We start from the raw sequence: 24,605 nt of genomic DNA on the forward strand, positions 1-24,605 counted from the left end.
TCTTAGAGGGATCTGTTACTATTATGAATTGCATGATCACTAAATTTCCTTTTATTTGTGTACCTTGGCATCCCCATTGGAGCTAACCCAAGAAGGGAGGAGACTTGGAAGTCAATTGTTGATAAAGTGAAGAAAAGATTGAGTTCATGGAAGCATAGATCATTGTCTATGGGAGGAAGAGAGAAATTTTAGATTGAAGAACGAAATTTTATTGCTAAAACGAAAAGTCAGAACTGGAATTGCCAAAAACGAAAAAAAGGAGAAAGAGAAGAGAGAGGAGAGGAGGGAGAGAGCCTAAACTAGAACCTTGGTGCTGTTATATAGTTTTTTCAGCCCCAAAGCTTACAAATCTGTTTTAAGTCCAAGCCCATAAATAAAATAAAATAAAATCTAGATAAGGTAAGATAAGATCTAGATGAAATAATATCTAGATGAGATCAAATCTAAATAATATCTAGATAAGATAAAGTTTAGATAAGATAAAATTTTGTAGAATAAAATAGTCTGCCCTCTTCAAGTCCAAGCCCAATTCTGGATTCAAGCCCAATGCTTCATTAATTCTTGAAATTAGATTAAAAACATCAAATTAGTTGAATGGGCCGAAATAATAAAACTGCCTAATTAATTTGACAATTAAGATTAAACAGTACTTAAAATGGTGCAAAAAGGGTTAAGAAATAGGAGAAAATAATGACACATCAAAACCCCCCATACTTAGCCTTTTGCACTCCTGGGCAAAATGAAATAAAGAACAAAATCCAAGGATATCAAAGAGAGACAAACAAAAACATTTACATATTTCTCAATGAACATCAAGGAATGAAAGGAATGGGTAACATCTAACATGAAGAGATCCAAAGAGTCAAGACATTTGTGAAAGTCATCCAAGCAACCCAATCATGGCAAAATAGTTAATTAGCTCAAGAATGAAAAGTGATAAAGCCTCAAAAGATATACACTCTATCTCTCAAGTGTCTAGGCTACTGCTTACTCTCGAAGCACCCATGAAAACAAACACCACATAGACTTGGAAAAATTCTAAAATTGACAAACAACTTGACAAACACATGCACATGAGGATCAAAAGATCTTTAAAGGTTGTAATGGGGACAAGGACAAGGTAGGAAAAAAAATATGGAATAAGTAGCTAAATCCCAAAGGAATAGAGGAGCAATGGGGAATAAGTGGAAATTAAGCACAAGTAGTAAACCCAAACCCTCTAATATCAACAAAATCAACCAAGGCTCCCAAATCAAGACCTCATTTATTCAACTTCACTTCTTTTCTTCTTTTTTTTTTTTTTTGAACAGTACAAATTTGCAGAACTTGCAGCAATTGAATTTTTTTTTCATTTTTTTTAAATAGTACGAATTTGAAGATTAAAGCAAGAACTAGGCAATATATATATACATCAAGCATGGCCAAAATAAAACATTAAGCATGGCCAAAAATCATATCTTCCAATGAAACATACCCCCCCCCCCCCACACACTTATTCCCAAAACAATTCCAAAGCTCCAAAATTCCTTAAGGGGTAAGGTGATATCATGGTTTTTCACTTAAGGCTTGTAATGAGCTTCAAAACAAAGAAAGGGGAACATGGGCTCAAAGGGGCTATCAAAGGAATTAATTCAAGGTAAGTCCATTTGGCTAGAAGCTTATAAGAACAAAATTGCCTAAATCATTTCCAAATATGCATGTGAATTAGGAAGCATCAACAAGAATCAAGCCAAAGCTATTGTGCAAGCAATCAATGGGGCAAAACACACCAAAAGATTATGATGATGGATGGCTCAAATTCTCACAAAGGTAAACTTATCACTTTCAAATTGAGCTTTCAAATCTATCATGACATGTAGAGGAAAAACAAGGATTTCAAATCACAAAATATCAAAATACTTTTATTTTTAGAACAATTACCCATTTCCTGAACATATCCTATAATTCAAAGAAAAATATGCAAAGTTGTACATGCAAACAGAATTGACCCAAAATATTAAACTAGAAACCCAACAAAACTAACAAAATTAACAAATTTAACACAACTAACAAAATTAACAAAACTAACAAAACTAGCAAAACCAAAACCAAAGAACACTCCCTCCCATACTTAAACAACACATTGTCCTCAATGTAGCACAAGTAAAAGATTAAAAGCAAATAAACCATCAAATAGAATAGGACAAATGTAATAAAAGTAAAGAAGGAGATAGGAAAAGAAAAACTCCCTAAGTCATGGTGGAAAAGAAGTAAGCTGAAGTAAGGAGATCTGTTGAGCAAGGACAACCCCCAATGTGTAATTGGATGCATCGCACATTAGCTCAAATAGGGCTTTCCAATCAGGTGCCTGAATGATAGGGGTGGTAGTCAGTGCTCTTTTGAGGCAATGAAAGGCCTCTTTGCATTTATCATTAAAGTCAAACTCCACCTCCTTTTGCAACAAGTTGGATAGTGGAAGGGCTACCTTGCTAAAATCTCTTATAAAGCGCCTGTAGAATCCTGCATGACCAAGAAAAGATCGCACCTCTCGCACGCAAGAGGGGTAAGGCAATTGTGAAATAACATAAATTTTTGCAGGACCTACTTCAATGCCCTTATTGGAAATAATGTGGCCTAAAACTATACCTTGCTCAACCATAAAATGACATTTTTCAAAATTTAGAACAAGATTAGTTTCAATGCATCTATTCAAAACCTTTTCCAGACTATCCAAACAAACATCAAAAGAGGATCCATATACAGTGAAATCATCCATAAACACCTCTATGCAATTTTCTAAAAAATCACTAAAAATACTAATCATGCACCGTTGGAAGGTACCAGGGGCATTGCACAGGCCGAAAGGCATCCTCCTATAGGCAAAAGTGCCGAAGGGGTAGGTGAATGTGGTCTTTTCCTGATCCTCAGGATCAATAGTGATTTGCATATAACCAGAAAAATCATCAAGGAAACAGTAGTGAGATTTACCTGCCAGGCGTTCAAGCATCTGGTCAATGAATGGCAGGGCAAAATGGTCCTTTTTGGTAACCTGGTTCAGCCTCCTATAGTCGATGTAGACTCTCCAACTGTTCTGCACCCAAGTAAGAATTAGCTCCTCCTTCTCATTTTTTATGACGGTGAGACCGGTTTTCTTCGGGACTACCTGGACGGGACTCACCCATTGGCTGTCGGAGATAGGATAAATGATGTCAACTTGCAAAAGCTTGGTTACCTCCTTCTTGACTACATCAAGAATTACCGGGTTGAGTCTTCTCTGTGGCTGTCTTACTGGTTTAGCCCCATCCTCTAAATTTATTTGATGCATACATGTGGGTGGGCTAATACCAAGAATGTCCGCCAGGGTCCAGCCTATAGCCTTCTTATGCTTCTTGAGAACTGATAACAGCTTCTCCTCTTGCTTATCAGCTAGGGAGGCAGATATAATTACTGGAAAACTTTTGCTATCATCCAAGTAAGCATATTTTAAATTTGATGGTAGAGGCTTCAATTCTGGTGTGGGTAGCTGGATAATGGTAGAAAGAGATGGTTTCTCAGCCTGTACCTCATAAAGAAAGTCAGAGGTATGTGTACTTCCTGAAACATGGTTAGTTCTATCTGACTCTAGAAAATCAATCTCAAGAGGTAAAACATCACCAGACATGTAATCAATATAAATTTCAGATTCACTCTCAGCATCAAATTCAAACATATGATCAAGTACAAATTCAGATTCAATGCATGAAGAGTGACAGGCATGCAGATTAGAATGAAGATCAGTCATGTATTCATCAATAATATGGTCAATTATTTCAACACGAAATATAGAAAAATCTTCAGATGGGTGTTTCATAACATCAAGAATATTAAAATGAACAGTTATATCACCAAACTCCATAGATAGTGTGCCAGCATATACATCTATCTTAGTTCTAGCAGTTTTCATAAAAGGTTTGCCTAGAATGATGGGAACTGATCCTTTAGAAAATCCCTCCTCCATATTCAAAATATAAAAATCAACAGGGAAAATCAGTTCACCAACTCTAACTAGGACATCCTCTATGAAACCAGCAGGATAGGCAACACTTCTATTAGCTAAATGAATTACCACATCAGTTGACTGCAAGGGACCAAGAGATAGAGAATTAAAAATAGACAGAGGCATCACACTAACAGAAGCTCCTAAATCTAGCATGGCATTGTCAAACTTATTGTTTCCTATAATACAAGTATTGTTGAATGTACCTAGATCTTTACATTTTTCAGGGATTTGGGGAATAGATTTACCAATCAATGCAGAGACATTTCTGCCCATACTAATTCTTTCACTTCCTTTAAGCTTCCGCTTATTAGTGCACAACTCCTTCAAGAGTTTAGCATATCTTGGAATTTGCTTTATTGCATCCAGCAGAGGTATGTTTACCTCTATTTTTCTAAATGTTTCCAATATCTCCTTCTCTGTCTCTTCCATTTTTTTGTTGGAAATTGCTCTTGGAGGGAATGGAAGAGGGATATGCTGCTTCTCTTTAGATTCACCTGCATAGAAATTGTTAGGTAACTTACTCTTTAAATTTTTGTCATCATCTTTTTCTGGAGTAGAGTGAAGTTGGGCAGGTTCATTTGCGGATGAGGAAGATGTTGTTGGTTGAGGTCCTTGACACTGCTTTCCCGACCTCAATGTAATGGCACTCACATTTTTGGGATTCTGGACAGATTGAGAAGGTAATTTGTCAGAATTCTAGGACTGTTGTTGATTTAACTGTGTAGCCAATTGTCCCATTTGATTAGTTAAGCTCTGAATGGAGGCTCTAGTCTCTTGTTGAAACTGCATGTTTTGCATAGTCATTTGTCTCACAAGTTCTTCAAGGGAAGGTTGCGGAGGAGCCTCAACTATTTGTTGTTTTTGGGGCTATTCCTGCTGGATTGGTGGAGGAACGTATGGTCTGCTTGGGCCAACAACATTTTGAAAATAAGGTTGTTGTTGTTGCTGTTGTGAAGGATTCAACCATCTAAGGTTGGGATGATTCCTCCACCCGGGATTGTACCTGTTGCTGGAGAGGTCATAATTATTCTATGGTGGCTGATTTTGCTGCTGAGGTTGAGGAGGTCTATTGTAGATGTTTGCAGCATAAGCTTCAAGCTGTTCAATTGCTTCAGATTGTTGCACAGAAGGGCAAAGGTCTGTGTGGTGGTTGGCAGAGGAGCATAAACCACAGAGTCAGGCGACAAGTGCAGATTTTTTATTCATGGCCAATTGGGTTACCAGATTAATCAAGGCATCTAGTTTACCTTCAAGCTTCTTAGTCTCACCTAATGAAGATGAATTCGTGGCTACTTCATGCACTCCTCTAATGACAATAGCATCACTTTTGGCACTAAACTGCTGGGAGTTTGAAGTCATCTTCTCAATTAAATTTCTGGCTTCAGCAGGAGTCATGTCTCCAAGGGCTCCACCAATGGCAGCATCTATCATACTTCTCTCCATGTTACTGAGTCCGTCATAAAAATATTGGAGGAGAAGCTGCTCAGAAATCTGGTGGTGAGGGCAACTAGCACATAGTTTCTTAAATCTCTCCCAGTATTCATATAAGCTTTCTCCACTGAGTTGTCTAATGCCTGAAATATCCTTTCTGATGGTCGTGGTCCTAGAAGCAGGGAAATTTTTTTCTAAGAATACTCTCTTGAGGTCATCCTAGCTCGTGATGGCTCTTGGAGCAAGGTAATATAGTCAGTCCTTTGCCACTCCCTCCAGAGAATGAGGAAAAGCCTTCAGAAATATGTGATCCTCCTGGACATCTGGGGGTTTCATGGTGGAGCAGACAATATGGAATTCTTTCAGATGTTTGTGCGGGTCTTCACCTGCAAAGCCATGAAACTTTGGTAGCAAATGGATCAGTTCAGTTTTAAGAACATATGGGACATCCTCATCGGGGTATTGGATGCTCAAGCTTTCATAGGTGAAATCAGGTGCAGCCATTCCCTTAGAGTCCTCTCACGGGGTGGAGGTTGTGCCATGTTCTCAGAATGTTCAAAATCAGAATGTTCAAAACTATAATGCTCAAAATCACCAAAAATAGAATGCTCAGGATGCTCAAAAGGTACTAAATGATGTCTAACTAATCTATGAAATGTCCTATCTATCTCAGGATCAAAGGGTTGTAAGTCATATGGATTGCCTCTAGTCATACACTATATTCAGCATGCATAACTAGTTGCCATCTTATGTAAGTAACAGTGTCGGTTTGAACTACAGGTACCATTAAATGATATCCAAATGAATTAAAATTTTGTGAGCAACCTTATAAGTTAAGAAAAATAAGAGAATAATACTTGGAAGCTAAAAAATGATAGCACAAAAAATTTCAAACAAAAATTCAAAGTCTAACTATAGAAGCTAAAAATGATAAGTTAAGAAAAATAAGAGAATAATACTTGGAAAATAAAAAACTTTTGACAGAATCACAATTTTTGGAAGAAGGAGACCTCAACCAGCCTACAGCAAGCTTCCACGGCATGGGAAATTTTTTTCTACCCCAAATACATATATAATAATAGCGATTCTGATAACCGGAGCAAAAGTTATGGCTGTTTGAAGTTTTGACAAAAATCAAATTTGCTACTTTTTTGGAACTTTCAAATATGACCAAACTAAGGGTTCCAGCTATTTTTCCCAAAAAATATGGATCAAAAGAAGTGACCACACAAAAATTCAGCCAAAAACAACAACTATAGCTACCAAAACAAAAAATCTCAATTAATTCAGCAAGGGTGGTCTCTAAAATCTGTCGCTAAGGGATTTCCACTACTACCCTGTTTTCCAGTTCACAAAAGTGGTCGCTAAATCCATTGCAAATCACTATTCACAGCAAAACACAAAACTGAAATAGGAGAGGCGCTGAACAGAAAAACTAAAACAGAACACCACACTAAACAAAATAACAAGACTCTAAACACACTTAACGCAACACGAACACAACACTAACACACACTAACACAACACACGAAAGCATAAAACAACTAAACATAAAACATGAATCACTAGCTATTATGAACCTTTGGACATTGCTCCCTAGCAACGGCGCCAAATTTGATCGAGACCGTACCCGAATTAAATAAACATTAAAATGCAGTGACTAGGAAGTGATCCTAGGTCGTTTCCTAACGAACAATGATAAACCAAATGTTCATAACAGATAGTAGGAAAATAGTAACGAATTGGGGGGGTTGTTTGCTTTTGTAAATTAAACAGCGAATAGATGTGAATTAGAAAATATCAGAATTAAAACACGTTGTTTCCCCTTGATTCACAAGCAAGTCTCTTATCCTAGGTTACGAGAGTTTATCCTTATTCAGTTCAACCACTTAATCCAACCCTAAATTAAATTACTAAGCGAAATTTAACATAAGGCATTCATTATGTGATTAAGCAACACATACACCAATTACTCATAAACGATCATTAAGCATGAATGTAAATTAAGCGTAGAGACAATTAATCAAGCACTAAGCATGTATGAATTAATAGCAACAAATGCATAGTAATTAGTGAAGAGGAAAAACTGAGCAGAATTTAACAGTAATAATAGAACCTTAAAGAGAATTGTGCTTGATCCTCAAGAGAAAACAACGTTGGAGACTTAGCCTTCCATTAATCAATAGAGAATGAAATTATAGATTGAAGAACAAAATTTTATTGCTAAAACGAAAAGTCAGAACTGGAATTGCCAAAAATGAAAAAAATGAGAAAGAGAAGAGAGAGGAGAGGAGGGAGAGAGCCTAAACTAGAACCTTGGTGCTGTTATATAGTTTTTTCAGCCCCAAAGCTTACAAATCTGTTTTAAGTCCAAGCCCATAAATAAAATAAAATCAAATCTAGATAAGATAAGATAAGATCTAGATGAAATAGTATCTAGATGAGATCAAATCTAAATAATATCTAGATAAGATAAAGTCTAGATAAGATAAAATTTTGTAGAATAAAATAGTCTGCCCTCTTCAAGTCCAAGCCCAATTCTGGATTCAAGCCCAATGCTTCATTAATTCCTGAAATTAGATTAAAAACATCAAATTAGCTGAATGGGCCCAAATAATAAAATTGCCTAATTAATTTGACAATTAAGATTAATCAATACTTAAAATGGTGCAAAAAGGGTTAAGAAATAGGAGAAAATAATGGCACATCAGCGATCTTCTTCCGATGTCCCTTGGTAGTCAAAAAATTGAGAAATTTTGAAGATCCACCTTAATGGATCATGGCCGTTGAAACGAGGGACGTCAAGCTTGACCGGAGGGCACGAAGGTATGGGAAGCTGTGACTGCGGAGGATGTGCAGAGGCCATGTGAGAAAATCGCTCACACATGGCGTCAACTTTGTTGGCCAACTCAGAGTGTTTCTTGAAGAGAACGAAGATGGCTTCTTCTAGTCTGTCAGTGGTGGTGCAGCGAGTTCCGTGTTCGGCCATGGTAGCAGGTCGGACCAAATGTTATGAGCGAGAGGAAGGAAATGTAACACCTTGGATTCAAGGTCAAGTTACCTCCTGTGCCAACTAAAAGCTACTTGAAATATTTCTTATCTGCACTTTTATTCATGACTGTGTTATCTTCTTCCTCCTTCCTGTTGCTGATGCTATCAGTCCATGCATTCAAAACATCTGGACAGATTGTTACCTTTGGTTTGATGATTATGTGGTCCAACCGGGGTCTGTAGAGCAGCATTTTCTACAACACTAGGGCTTTCAATCCACGAAGAAAGTTGGACAAGTGAGAATGATATTTTGGGATCAATAGTGTGGAATATCTGGAAAACTCGAAATCAATGTGTTTTCCAGCAAGGCAATTTTGATAGTTGTAAGTTAGTTCAAGATATTATGTTCTTTTCTTGGCTATGGCTAAAAAATCTGATCTCTGTTGAAGTTGGGACCTTTTCGCAGTGGCAATTGAATTTTAAAACATATCTTAATGAATGGAGATGAAATTTGCTAGGCTCGTAGAAGTGATAATGTTGCAATTTTTTTTGGGATGCCTGGGTGAGTCAGTTGGCTATTACCTATGGTTACACTATATTTACATATGTAATTTTTTTTATCCAAAGTAACCATGGCAAACAAACTAGTATTTTCTCCTTTTATGTAAATGGTTTTGGGTACCCTTTGTGCCCTATTATATATAAATATATCTTTTGCTGAAAAAATAAAAAAGATTTCCTACTACACACTCTAGTTGCATGACACAATACATGGTATTAAGACATGAATTTCAATAAACTAAACTTTGAAGAAAATGCAAGAAAAAATAATGGAAATTTAATTGGCAATATTATAAAATTGTGGAATTAATAAATTGAGTGATAGAGAATTCCCAAGAAAATCGACGCAGAGGGTTTCAAATCAGAGGATAAAACTGTCAAGCTTCAAAAGCTTAAGCTTCTTCCTACCCCTCTCTTTTTCTCATTTCTCCTTCTCCCTCTCCAATAGTTCCTTTTTTCTCGAGTTTGAGGTTTGAGTTCCTACATCTTTAGTGGCTTGTTTCTTCTTTGATTGTTTTGGAGGTAAATAATTGCCTTCTCTAAATTAAAAAGTCTCAAGATTAAAAAATAAACTCTAAATCCTTTGATATGTTATCCTGCTTTTTCTGTTCATGGATTAAAATTATTAAGATTGATTAATTATAGTGTAGAGTCCATTTTTAGAGACTTTCAACAAATTATAAGTAGTTAAATAAATTTACCAACAAACTAATCTCAAGTCTATGTTAGTAAAGACCAAATATTATACATTTTGTGCTTTACTAGTAACCAACTCTTGGCAATCAATATTTATTCATTTGAGTAATAAGGAACTATATTTATTTTAAATAAAATTTCGAGTTTATTTTTTAAAAAAAAAAACATAGGAGATTTGACTCAGTTATGACTTATGAGTTCTTCCTGCTTGAGACACAAATATCTTCCTTTAAGTGGGAGACTAGAAAAAAAAAAGTTATAAAAAATTTGTTCTATCAAGCCCATATATAAAACCTTTTGCATTACCCGGGGCCGTGGCCCATTTTGTTAACCAAACAACAAAAACAGTGCATTACACCTACAAAAATGAAAAAAGAATTGGTATTGACCTCAATCTTGGCTTTTTAAACGGAAAAGGGGATAAATTTTTAAGTTATTTTTTTTATCGGAGGTACGTTTTAAAAAATTATCCAAAAGGAGGTAAGTCGTAACAGGTATTATGACTTCTGAGTTAGAAGTCGTAACACACTTGTTATGACTTCAGTTAATTTTTTTTTACGACTTTGAAGTCGTAAGGAATTTATTTTACGACTTTAAAATTGTAAAACCTTTTTTTTATGAGTCGTAAATCATTTTTTTAAATGGTTTACAACTTTGAAGTCGTAAACCAGTTTTTTTTTATTTAATGTTATTTTTTTTCAAATTTATAATTATTTTACATTTTTTTCTTTTTAAAAAAAATTAAAAAATTATTTAAATGTATAATAAATAATATTAACTTGACTTATTATTAGTATTTTTTATATAATTTTATTTGATATGTTATTAATTTATTTTAATGTTTTATTATTTAAAACATTTTATATATTGTTAATATTTTTTTATTTAAATGTTTTTGTTTATTTAAAATTTAGATAATTTATTTATAAAAATACATAATAAAAATAAAAGGAGATATGAAAAATTTGAAACACTATAATTTAAAAATTGATTATATTTAAATGAAAATTACATATTTGTTAAACTAATAATGAGATGATGTCCCACAACGAGTTCTTTTAAATATGTGTCTCGGTCTCTCATCTTGTTGGGCTAGATTTGCCTGTGTTTGATGTCCTCTTAGTCTACGACCTCTATCTCCTCTTGTTCTAGGATGCTTACATGTAATTGTGTTGTTGAGGAACATAATCACCACTGTTGTCATCATCATCATCGTTATTGTTGTAGTCATCATCATCCTCCTCCTCATCTTCATGACCCATGTCACACATTTGAGTAGGTAATGATGGACGATAATAAGAAGTCAATGGTGATAGATTATATGCAAATGGTAGAGTGTTGAAAGTGGTGACAAACATTTGTGAGGGGCCATAAAAAAACATTTGAGGTAAAAGGGACTTGAAATAAGTATTGAGGCATATATGATGAGATTCCTACTAGTTGAAAACTTTGTTGATATCCTTGAGATGCGTATCCAGAGAAGCTTGTTGATTGATATTGTGCTTGTGATGGATGATGTTGGGACATAAATCTTGGAACATGCACTGGAGGTACATTTGGTTATGCATATGATTGATGTTGGTGATGACCAGGATAATATTGTGATTCAAATTTACAAAGTTAGAAATAATAAAAAATAATAATATCAAGAATTTTTAAAAATTGTAAAGTAGATTTACAACCTCAGTAGATAGTACTCCTTCACGTAATATATATCGTCTAGTTCGACGTATATACCATTGCATGTATTTTGAATTTTCATGTAAAAGACCTTGGTCCATTTCACCATGAACAATATAATCATTCCAATGATTTCATTTGGCAATCCAGTGACAATGATAGTGAGGCCAAAAAATATTTGTTCTCCCTCTCGATGTCGTGGAGTTGATCTAGGTTTGGTGGGTCATCTGAAATAATTTTTCGTAGCCCAAATTGTCTCATCACCCTGTCTATTGGATGTCATTCCACAATTGCAAAACATGTGAGAGGAACTTTTGCCCGAACAATCATTAATACCTCAACATCATTCATTAATGGCCTTATTTCTAGGGAGTCCACAAGAACTGCAACGCATACATTATTATTATCACACATTTATAATCGAATAGGAAACATGAAAAAATAGTCAAGTCATCAAAATTAAAGAATGAACCTCATTAATATGTAGTCTATCAAATATGATGCGTAGCAATCTCACTGAATTGGTGGGAATATTTGTTTCGATCCTTGGACGAGACCACCTTCGTGCAAGAGGAAATCCGAGTCTTTCTTGTACTTCTTCCATGATAGGTGATCTATCTTTGGGGTAATATATTTAATGTGATCCCTCGCCCATGATTGTAGCAACAACAAACATCCACCGATTTCTATTTGGTCTGGCTTCACAGTCCGATCTAGAGCTCAGAAAAGGGACGCTAATACTACTACACCCTAACTGTAATGACTTGCCTCAGTTAAATTCGATAATAAAATAAGATACATAAAATGAACTCTTGCACCTGATGTATCTGGCATCAAACAACAGCCTATGTGCATCATGATATGAGCTCTAGCATGCTGTGCAATGACAACATCTTCAGAATCAATGTGAAGTTGCTGAAAATTTTGCCACAACCAACTTTGGTAAATTATTTTACCCTTTACATACTTATCAGGTGGAGTTTCCCCTAGTAAGGCCTGACAAGCAACACGTACATCACCGGTGATGATATCGGTTACTGACAATCCATCAATCTTCAAGCCCAACTGTAGGGCCACATCCTATAAAGTAATGGTTGTCTCTCAATGTGGAAAATGAAATGTGTGCGTCTCGGTTCTCCAACGTTCAACCAATGAACTAACCAAATGCTGGTTAATATCAACTTTTCCAACATTTATAACATGACCGAAACCAGCTAAGGTGATTAGACTTTTTACTCAATTATTTATTCGATTCAAGTGGGTAAAAGCCCAAACAGAATTATACCTCAGAAGAATCAATCTCTCTTGGCCTTCCCACACTTGATTTGAAATATGGTTGTCTTGTAAGTGCAACAAAGAGAAATCAACTGGTTTGGGTTGTGCATGTGTCATTGGTAAATGGATAGAAGGATGAAAATAAGGATAGAAAAGAATGAAAGGAGGGTGGTGTAAGGTAATGGTTGACACAATGTTTTTTTGCCAAAGTATAACCTTCTGATATGTTAACTTGTATAATATTGATGCATTCTTGCTGGAGTCCAATATACACAACTTAAAGCATGTTTGAGTGGTTCGTGATTCAAGTTATTATTGAGTAGCATTATTGCTGGCAACATAAGTTATTATTGACTACCTTTATTTTTGGCAAGATTCCATGGTATGATACATCATTTCATGTAAGAGACCATATAAGCATGCTTCATGAGATACCTTCACGAGATAGGAACTGTGAGTGGCAAGATTCAATGGTCTCATACATCATTTCATGTACCTGTAAGCATGCTTCATGATATACCAGTTGTGAGTAGCATGTGCATGCTTCTTACACACCACTTTACTTTTATATTATTCATGCATGTGCAACCTTCACGATGCAATTTATTGAAGCATACAATGCTTGTTTTCAACATCCTTTTCTGAAGTTACCATGTGCAAACATTAAAACACTGCATGTTCTTATACTTTTTCAGTCCTAGCTTTTTCATTGCTAGCTTCACGACAATCATAAATGGAAGCCATGTGGTAGCTTCACGAGATTAAAACATTGTTGTTTTCTGCTTTTTCATTGTTGCACACTGACTGAACAACACATTGCATTAAACAAGCTCCATGTAAAACCAAAATGGTGTAGTTTTCAGCTGCATTTTGCAGCACTTTAACTGCATGCTAATCCCTACACTAAACGCAAAAATATCATTGCATTATGCAATGAAAACAACCAAAAACAGAAGACCAAGTAGTTGCAGATTCACGAGCAAAGAAGTCGAGAAGAAACAAATGACTTTGAAGTCGTGCTCCTTCCTATGACTTCACTGTTGGGGATTGAAGCATGAATGAATGGATGGTGCAGATTGAAGCATGAAAGAATGGTGATTTATTGAAGTCGTGAAAGATCACACGACTTCAATATTCATGGAAATTATTTTATATATATCCATATATTGATTACATGTTATTGGTGTATATGCGTTCTTATAATTATGTTTTACTAATTAGTGTTTAGTTATTATTAATTTAGGGTTTAGCTAAATAAATTATTATACATGTTAAATTAATTTTTTTGGTTAAATATTTTATGTTTTACTAATTAGTGTTTAGTTATTATTAATTTAGGGTTTAGTTAGATAGATTATTATACATGTTAAATTAATTTTATTTAGTTATTATTTTATGTTTTAGTATATTAGTGTTTAGTTATTATTAATTTAGGGTTTAGTTAGATAAATTATTATACATGTTAAATTAATTTTATTTAGTTATTATTTTATGTTTTACTAATTAGTGTTTAGTTATTATTAATTTAGGGTTTAGTTAGATAAATTATTATACATGCTAAATTAATTTTGTTTAGTTATTATTTTATGTTTTAGTATATTAGTGTTTAGTTATTATTAATTTAGGGTTTAGTTACATAAATTAATTTTTAAAATATTAAATTAGTTAAAGAATTCATTATTTTATGGTACCTATTATTATTTTTATTGATGGTGGATGCAATACTTAGCATTAAATGTTCTGAAATACTGTTCACTTGGGTGTAACTTATAAAAGGAGGGTTCATTAACACTTATAATTCACATTTACACAATCTTGCATTTGTTGCATCTAAACAACTAGTTGGTTTTCTGATTTTTACGTGTTACTTATAGTGTTACTGGTATAATTTTTTGAGCGTTACATACACAAAATTAAAACTTTTTCTTCACTTTCGTATTTATTTAACAGTTTTTTTAAAAAAAATTTACGTTACATACACAAAATTGATTCCATTTCACTAGTAAATTACTTTTTTTTACATATGGTTAGTGAAGAACCCATAATAAGAGATAATATTAACGACTTTAGTGATGACGAGCAACAACATGATTTTCATGAACATGGTGAACCAAGCAATCAAAGTGAGTCATCTTCATATTTTGAAACTATTAGTAGCCAACTTTCAGAAAATCAAGAGTACTCAAATCCTCATCAAAGGAGAGGGAGTGCTAGTACAAATAACCTTTACGAAGGGTTGACATTTGAATCAAAACAACAGATGTGAATGCCATTAAACAATTTCATTTTATGCATTCATTTAATTTTGATGTGGCCAAGAACAAGAGTGACAAGTACATTGTCATGTGTAGTCAATATGGTAATGGATGTTATTGGAGGGCGAGAGTATCGTTAAGCAAAATACGAAAGAGGTGGGAGTTGAAGAAATTAAACGATATTCACACCTGCACAAATTCTTTCATATCACAAGATCATGTAAGGTTAGACTCTTCTGTAATTGCCCATAATATTGTTCATTTAGTGAAAACAAATTCGGGTATCGAAATCAAAACCTTGATTGCAGACATGCATCAACAATTTGGTTACACTGTTTCATACAAAAAAAACATGGACAACTAAACAAAAAGCCCTTGAAATGGCATATGAAAGTTGCGAACAATCATACAATTACCTGCCTGTAAGGTTGTCAACTGCTCAACATTTTGTATCAAGTACCATACTAAAATACAAAACTTCATCTTCAATGGAGGACGATGACGATGACCCTCCTAGGGTGATTCTTAATCATGTATTTTGGGCGTTTAACCCATGCATTGAAGGCTTCAAATATTGCAAGTCACTTGTGCAAGTAGATGGGACATTTTTAACTGGCAAATATCGTGGTACTTTGTTGACTACCATTGGACAAGATGGAAGTAGGAACAATTTTCCACTTGCTTTTGAAATTATTGAGAGCGAGATTAAAGAAGCTTGGATGTGATTATTGCATTATTTACTAAGATATGTTACACCGTAACCAAATTTGTGTATTATATCAGACAGGGGAACCGGTTTGCTAGCCGCTTTACAATCGGAATGCATTGGGTGGAATGGACCAGATGATTCGTTTGTGTATTGCATTCGTCACATTGCATCAAATTTCAACAAACAGTTTAAAAATGTTGACTTAAAAAACAAGTCATCAATATGGGTATGTTTCTTCCTATTTCATGCATCATATTCTTGATTTATTACATTTTCGCTATATTTATTACTCATTGTTTTATCTTTTGGCATAGGATATGAGATGAGGAAACCACGATTTCAGGCAAAGTTGCTTGCAATGCAAGCAGACTTTCCACAAGTAGCAGATTGGTTGGATCAAATTCCTAAGAGTAAATGGACTCAGGCCTACGATGAAGGAAAACAGTATGGTCATATGACTACTAACCTTAAGAAATGTTCATTATGTAGAAGTGAATGACATAATCATACTAACTATCCATACAAATAAGTACATGACTAATATAACTTGTACTTTTTATGTTTTTCTTTCATTTGTATTGTGTGTTTTATATTAATGTATTAATTATTTTTTTAAAAATTTTATTATGTATTTTTATTAATAGATTATCTAAATTTTAAATAAACAAAAACATTTAAATAAAAATATATAACATGTTTCAAATAATAAAACATTAAAATAAATTAATAACATATCAAAAAAAATCATAAAAAGTATACTAATAATAAGTCAAGTTAATATTATTTATTATCCATTTAAATAATTTAAAAAAAATTAAAAAAAAATGTAAAAAAATTAACTTAAACATTAAATAAAAAAATTGGTTTACGACTTTAAAGTCGTAAACCATAAAAAAAATGATTTTATGACTTTAAAGTCATAAAATCAAAAAACAAAAAAAAAATCCTACCACTTCAAAATCGTAAAAAAAAAAATTAACTGAAATCGTTAATAATTTTATGACTTCAGTTAAAAAATTAGAAGTAATAACAAGTGTTACGACTTCTAAACCAGAAATTGTAACACCTGTTAGGACATATATCCCGGATAATTTTTTAAAACATACCCTCAAAAAATAACATAAAAATTTATTCCATTTTGATAATAAGGCCCCTCAATCATATTGTTACTGCCTCCTACAATAATGAAAAAAGAATTTTTTATCCTTCCCTCTTCCTCTCACCTCTTCTCTCCCAACCCATTAACTCCACAGCAACCATCATCACCGCTGTCCAACTCTGTTTTGATATTCAATAAAATGAAATTGTATTTCCGTTTGATATGTGAGGTGAAAAAAAAAAATATATATATATATATATATATATATATATATAAAACGAAAACATGATTCAATCATATAATATGCAACAAAATTATATGTTTATTGTGCAATTTTTTTCACACCTTCACTCATACAAGAAGTATGGTTCTGCTGTACAATGTGGGGAATGATAGTTTTGAAAAATTAAAAATAGAGGTGAGACTAATAGCAATTCTGTTGGGGTCAATAAGAACCCCAAAAGAAAAAAAAAAAAAGAAAAAAAGAAAACAAAAAGTGGGCAGCAGTTTTTAACACTGGTTACACAGTATCAAATTAGTAGTTGTTAATATTTCATGTTTCTAGACTTAACATTCTAATCATGAATTTATTTTTATTCGATTATATAATTCATTTAATTATAATATTAAAAAATAATTTGTATTCGAAACTATATTCTTCAACGGAGCCATCTAAATTATGCTGGACTTACGGACATGAATTATCACAAAAAACAAATCCAAACGATAGATAGAGGGCTGATTATTGAACATCATAACATAATTATACAATTTACTCTAGCAAATATAGACCTGCAGTTTCTGCTTTGTGCAGAGAAGCTGTTAAATAGAAGGACAAAAAAAGAAATAAACGATGCATACCACACGGTTTGCGCAAGTTCTAATGCGTCTCCAAATACATGAGATTTGAATAGATTAATTATGCATAAATTAATAGTAGTAGTAGTAGTAAATCATTAGCAGAAGTCATAGGAACATCTTTTACGTGGGAATGCTGTCTTGGACTCAACTAGTTACTACTTTTATTTTTGAGGCATTATTCCTTCAATTCATCTTCAATGTTGCATCACTTCGACGAGAAGGGGATGGCCCTGATCACTATCTGATGGTACAAAGCTGCAAGTGCTGCCCCAATGAAAGGCCCAACCCAAAATATCCACTGCAGCACAATAATATAATTTGGGAAATTTTAACTTTATTTTTCGCTTAGCAATAGCCAATTAATTAGTATATTCTGTCCTACCAGAGCTTACTAACAAAAAAATAAATAAAAAAAAATCAAAGATTTAATTATTTTATTTTTATATCTGTGTATATATTTAGAAGTTCTACATATACACTTTTTGACTGATTTTAGTTATTGTACGTATATTTTTTAATGTGTTTTAGTTTTTATAATTTTGGATAACAATAACAAATAAATTTTTTTTTAGACTAAAATGAATTAAAAAGTATATGTGTAGAAATTAAAATAAGTAGTTTTTAAATTTAGGAACTAAAATGTAAAGATTGTGTAAGTATAAGAATCAAATGATTAAACTAAAATTAAAATTAATAACAAAACAATTTATGTAAAATATTTAGAAGATTTATCACTAAATTTTTTGACCCAGAATTAATAAAAAGAAAACAATGTTCTATCATTAAATTTTCACTAATTTATTGAGTTATAGTGTTGGCTATAGATAAAACTGGCTTATTATACAAGCCACAGTAGAAGAAAAAAGAGAGTAAAGGAAGATAAAAATCTAAACAAAATAAAGGATGAAGAAGACTCACATGGTCATCCCAAGCTTGGTCCTTGTTGAAGATAATGGCTGCACCTAGACTTCTAGCAGGGTTGATACCAGTCCCTGTAACAGGAATTGTAGCCAAATGCACTAGAAACACAGCAAAACCAATAGGCAGTGGTGCCAAAATCTGATCCATTCAAATTTTTATAATTAGACATATTGTCATAACACAAATTATACCTTTGTAAAATACTGATATAAAATGGTGAAAGCTAGTGACACTTTCTTTCTGATATTGATTGATTGAAATTTATTAAAAATCATCAATTTTAATTTCATCTAATCTTAGAAAGAGTATTAAAAAGAAAGTGGCACTAGCATTTGTGTTAGGAAAAGTTTTTACTCACTGGAACATGGGAGTCTCTAGCATTTCTTTTGGCATCAGTGGCAGAGAAGACAGTGTAAACAAGCACAAATGTGCCAACAATCTCTGCTCCAAGGCCAGCACTATTGGTGTACCCTTTAGCGATTGTGTTGGCACCACCACCAAGCCTCTCATAGAGGTGTGGCTCGAACCCCTTAACTACACCAGCACCACATATAGCTCCCAAGCACTGCATGATTATGTAAAAAATTGCCCTTGTCAGAGAGAGCTTGCGTGCCAAGAACAGCCCAAACGTCACTGCTGGGTTAATATGACCCCCTGCATTAGAAAATTTACACAAGCTACATTAGGCAAAAAAAAATAAATAATTAAGGAGATTACTTCATTAACTATATATTTTTTTTTTCATGCAATTTTGTAATTTGTCTTGTAAAAAGAAGGAGGACATGAGAGAAAGTTGTGAAGAGATCTCATAATAAATAATATTCTTAAATTTTTAATCTTTAATCGAGTCAAATAGTATCATCTTTGTGTGATTTAAGTAACCAAACACATTTAGTATAAGGCTGTACTGCTGTTAATTGATTTCTTGAGTGTCTCCTATAAACTAGAATTTTTTTCACTACTTTATAATGTGAAAATTTCACATAACTTCATATATATGAGAGAGAGAAACTCTCACGACAACTCTCGTTAAGTCCTATGGCTATTTCATTGAACACTTGAATACGAATTTGAATACAATATCTTCTATCTGATTTGGTTCCTCTGTACTGGGCAGAATCCAATTTTCAGAATAAAATAAATAGCCTTTGTTATTTTTTTTTACAAGAAAATCAATTGTCATATTTATCTTATAATGTCAACCATTATCTTAACTATCAACATTAACTTTTTTAAAAAAAAATATCATTTTAGTCTTTATAATTTAATATTTTTTATTTTCATATTTGTAAAAAAATTATTTTTAATTTTTATAAATTATATTTATTTTATTTTTAAGTCCTTAAAATATTATATATAATACTTCAAACATTGAAAAAGTATTATTTAAAACTAATATGAAAAAAACAAATAAATATAATTTATAAGGATTAAAATAAAAAAATAATTTTTATACAGACAAAAATAAAAAAATTAAATTATAAAGACTGAAAAGGTATTTAAAAACTTTTTTTAGAAGAATCAACAATATTACTTACTTAAAAAAAGCCTAATTCTATCCTTTCTTTTTAAACAAAAAAAAAACATGAATTTTTGTTTAGGATGGTAAATATATATATTATAAAATACTAAAATGATTAACAGGAAGATGTTATATGCAAAAAAAAAAAAAAAAAAAAAAAACTAGTATGTGAATTTTACCTGAGATTCCAGCAGTGGAATAAACAAGAGCAAAGATCATTCCCCCAAAAGCCCAAGCAATGCCTTGGATACCCACAGTGGAACACTTGCTCTTAGATTTGAACACACCCATCACAGTCAGCACTGTGATGTAGAGGAACAAGAAAGTGGCCACAAACTCTGCTATGCCAGCCCTATAGAAAGACCACGATGACAACTCTCCCGGTTCGAAGAGAGGCGCCGACGGTGGCTCTCTGTAGTCTTTAGCCTGAGCAGCGGTCCCTATTGGCTGCCTCTCTCCGTACCTGTTGGCTCCAACTCTTACGTCCTCTTCTTTTCCCTCCATATTTTTCAGTACAAGTTTAGAATATCTCGAAACGGTGACCCTAACAAAATAACGTAATTAAGTCCGGAGTGTATCCTTGAGGCCTTTTAGAAAGAGGGGTTGGGTGAGTTAATGTGGGGGGAAAATATGGGATTTCTAGTCAATGGATTATGCAATGAAATCACGAGAGTGGTGGAGTGTGTGGAAGGTATTTGTAGCGTAAGGTTGGGGACATAGGTTGGGGGTTTTTTTCTTAAAGGGGAGTAATGGTGTGGTGACTTCTAATAAGGAAAATCGAAAAAGCGAGTATGATGAAACTGTGCATTATGGGGACAATCCACCGCCCAAGGACAATAGGGGGACCTTGAGAAATTCGTTTTTCTTGCCGTCACTATGGGAAAGTGTACCTTTTCATTTTCAACTTTTGAGAGCATCACTTTTTCTAACGGAACAAAAAGATTGATTATCCATCAAAATACGTGAATGAACTCACATAAATTATTTCAGTTTATTCAGAAATCTTACATATCATATAAGTTTAGAATATGTAATCATGTCTGAAGAAAACACCATTCCCTCCCATTAGAGGGAGGCTTACCAATTCTGTCTCTAACATATAATTTTTAAAGCATTTGTTTATTAAATAAAACAGTTAAAATTTGTTAAATATTACAAGAGGACTCATTAAATAAGAAATAAAATTCACAAATTTTGTAATTTTTTTTAATAAGTTTCCGTTAATAATAAAAATATGTTGTTGGCTTTTCTCTTCCTCTTGAAAAATATTTGAACCTCACAAGAATTCTCGTTTCACAAGATGCAATTGAATATTTTTCTGAAAAATTACTTTTATTGTTTTGAATAAAGTCTTTTCTAAAAGTTTTGGAGTGTGTAAATGTGTGTTTAAGTTCTTCAACAAAAAACGAATCAAGAAAATGAATTTCTAATTATCTCCAGAAGTTATTCCGAGTAACTTTTTAAGATAAAAAATTGTAATATAATTATCTTTTAAAATAAAAATACTTCTAGCAGTATAAAGATTCTTTTCTTTGTTGATCTCTACCCCCGCGTACAAATTTGCCACTTTTGAAGACGAGTTTGAAAGTCTGCATCATGGAGGCAAACTCCTTTTAACAACTCTGTAATTATGAGGAAGTTGATTTTAGTGTTTATTATTGGATCAAGTGAACTCAGAATAATTAAGAAGGGATTGAATTAATTATTAATGTACATTGACTAATTAAAATTTATCCTTCTTAATGTTACTAAATTCAATTAGACTTTTATTATTAAGTTAAGAAAGTAAAGAATAGAAAAAGAAATTTAACCAAAAATAAAAACGATAATTAAAGTGCACAACGGAAATTAAAGAGCGTAGGAAAGAAGAAGACAAACACAAGAATTTTTTACTGATCGGCAACAACCTGTGCTTATATCCAGTCCCCAAACAACCTGCGATCATTGAGATTTCTTTTAACCTTGTAAAAACCTTTATAAGTAAAGATCCATAAGGGATGTACCTTCCCTTGTTCTCTTTGAACAACCAAGTGGATGTACCCTCCATTTGAACTGATCAACAAGAGATGTACCCTCTCTTGTTCTCAGTTACAACAACCCAAGTAGATGTACCCTCTACTTGTACCACAAAGGATATACCCTCCAATGTGGTAAGACAAAGTTCTCAGGCGTTTAGTCCTTTGAAACTTTGTAAAGGGGAAACAAAAGATATCTCAGGCAGTTAGTCCTTCGAAATCTTTTGTTTAAGGAAAAGTGAAGAATCAAAAGAATTCTCAGACTGTCTTCTTGAATTCTTTGAAAAGGGAGAAGGGAGACACAAAAGAATTCAAGCGGTTAGTCCTTTGTTCTTTTGGAAAAGGGAGAAGAGAGACACAAAAAGAATTCAGACGATTAGTCCTTGTTGAATTCTTTTTGGCAAAGGGAGAAGAGAATAAAAAGATATAGCACACTGTTATTTTATGTGAAAGAACAAGGTTTGAAAACCAGAAAACTTAGAAAACTTTTGGCAAAGGAAGAAGAAGAAAGATAAGTAGCAAATGTTTCAAGATTTCTCAAAAGTTGTTCAAGAAATTCTAAAAAGTTGTTCTAAAAGTTATAAAAAGTACTTAAAATGCAAGTCAAGGTCTTACTTTTATAGACTCTTCATGTCTGGTGAAGAAAATCATTGGAAGAGTTACATCTCTTGATTTTTATTCAAAACTTGTCACTGGTAATTGATTACCAAAACCATGTAATCAATTACACAAAACATTTTATGAAAAGATGTGACTCTTCACAATTGAATTTGAATTTCAACATTCAGATACACTGGTAATCGGTTACCAATATATTGTAATCGATTACACCATTTACGAATCAATTGGAACGTTGCAAATTTAGTTAAAAACTTTTGAAATCAAACTTTGCCACTAGTAATCGATTACAAGAAACTGGTAATCGATTACCAGAGAGTAAAAACTCTGGTAACTTAGAAAATTTTGAGAAAATCTTTTCTTATAAAACAAAATTGTGCTATATTTGGTTTTTAAAAAATTCTTTTCAATACTTCCCTTGTGAAATCATCTTCTCTTGAATCTTGATTCTTCTTGATGTCATTTCTTGAATCTTGAAATTAATCTTGATTTAATCTGGATCTTGAACTTGTTGACTCAATCTTGAAATCATTCTCTTAGACTTTTTGTCATCATCAAAACTACTTGAATCAACTTGATTCATCATCATGAAGCTTGCTTCTACATTTATTAGAAGTTACTTTTAATTTAAAAAATTATATATTCATCCTAAGAAAGGTTTCTGCTTATGTGTGTGTTGAAAGATTTAAAGAATAAGGGATTTAACTCAATTGAATAAGGTATGTGAATTATTATAAATTTTGTTATATTATTTTTATTTCTAATTGATAAAAAAAATAGGTTAAAAAAAGACTGAAAAGAGAAAGGTTTGACCAAAGATTTGCTGAAAAATTCACTTTTCAAACCACTGTTTTTAAGTTAGAAGGTACAACTAACATCAAATAATTGTAATTTGGGGGAGGGATTGTAGGGAGGTTCTTACTCTACAAAAATTAATAGAAATTATTAAATGTTATAAATATAACAACCTATAACAACAAGGGTTTGTTTGGTAACGTAAAAATATTGGGGGAGAGAAAGGAAGACCTAAAAATAGTGTTAAGATTAAAAATCTCGATCGTTTGGCAATGTTGAAAATAGGAGGAGGAAGAGAAATTAAAAAGAGGATCCAAGTCTCACACTTGTTCATTTCTTACCAAAATAATGGGAAAATGAATACTAGAAAGTGTTGTGTTTGATATTTAGCCGAGTTACTTTTGTCAAAGCTCAAAACTTCAGAAAGATAATGTAAATATGCAGTATTTACAGGGATTTAATCCCACCAGTAACAACTAAAATGTACAAAATCGATCATATTATTGATTATCATTGCAACATAATTAATTATGTTGCTTGATTTTATTGAGGTTTAAATATATTCTTTGAATTGATCTAAATGTTAATACTAAATCATGGATCAATTATCCTAAAGTTGTTTCAACTAAATTATAGGTCTGAAATTTAAGTTATGAGAACAACAAACATTATTATCCATGATAACTGCATCTAATTAGATCATAATTATCTTTCATAAAAGATGAATGCGTAAAATATGTTCCCACTAGGATAAGCATACTCTCTGAGAACTAATTGTGTTTGTAAAATAATATAATTTTACAATAAACTAAACAATTTAGTTTTAATCAATAGATTGGAAAAAGGTGATTTAATTACTCGCAGGAAATAAAATTCAAAGAGCAATCCGTTTACAAATTAAGAGTTAACAAATAGAAAAATTTAGGGTTATGATTGTAATCATGCAATGTAATTTCCCAATTTTTTATTTGAATTGATTTTTTAATTATTTTGCAATTGCCAAACTTATCTTAAAATAGTCATCGGGTTCTGATCAAACGCTATTAACCGTCTTTTCCCTAATTTAATCCCTATTTGGTCAATTGGGAAAAGCATAAACATAGAGAAAGATTAAAGATTAGTAATATAGTTTGAAATTCACGAAATACATTTGGTCCT

The 24,605-nt window shown here is 32.7% G+C and overlaps 2 protein-coding genes and 1 non-coding gene across 3 annotated transcripts; 2 read left to right on the top strand and 1 right to left on the bottom strand.

The window, feature by feature from the left end:
* The first annotated feature begins 5,507 nt into the window (after nt 1-5,507).
* On the top strand, nt 5,508-5,614 carry LOC114407970. Its single transcript, XR_003665773.1, has one exon. It is a non-coding gene; the product is annotated as a small nucleolar RNA R71 (small nucleolar RNA).
* Nucleotides 5,615-15,287: 9,673 nt separating this feature from the next.
* Nucleotides 15,288-15,632, top strand: LOC114405027. Its single transcript, XM_028367723.1, has one exon. The coding sequence runs from the start codon at nt 15,288-15,290 to the stop codon at nt 15,630-15,632; it is 345 nt and encodes a 114-aa protein (XP_028223524.1).
* Nucleotides 15,633-17,427: 1,795 nt separating this feature from the next.
* LOC114406296 (probable aquaporin PIP1-4) lies at nt 17,428-20,780 on the bottom strand. Its single transcript, XM_028368967.1, has 4 exons — nt 20,199-20,780; nt 18,856-19,151; nt 18,495-18,635; nt 17,428-17,874 (listed from the first exon to the last, which is right to left on the bottom strand). Exons 1-4 carry the CDS (start codon nt 20,521-20,523, stop codon nt 17,782-17,784), a joined length of 855 nt encoding a protein of 284 aa, XP_028224768.1. The 5' UTR covers nt 20,524-20,780; the 3' UTR covers nt 17,428-17,781.
* Between the last annotated feature and the right edge of the window lie 3,825 nt (nt 20,781-24,605).

This window comes from Glycine soja, chromosome 3 (genome assembly GCF_004193775.1).
Source record: "Glycine soja cultivar W05 chromosome 3, ASM419377v2, whole genome shotgun sequence".
Classification (NCBI taxonomy): domain Eukaryota; kingdom Viridiplantae; phylum Streptophyta; class Magnoliopsida; order Fabales; family Fabaceae; genus Glycine; species Glycine soja.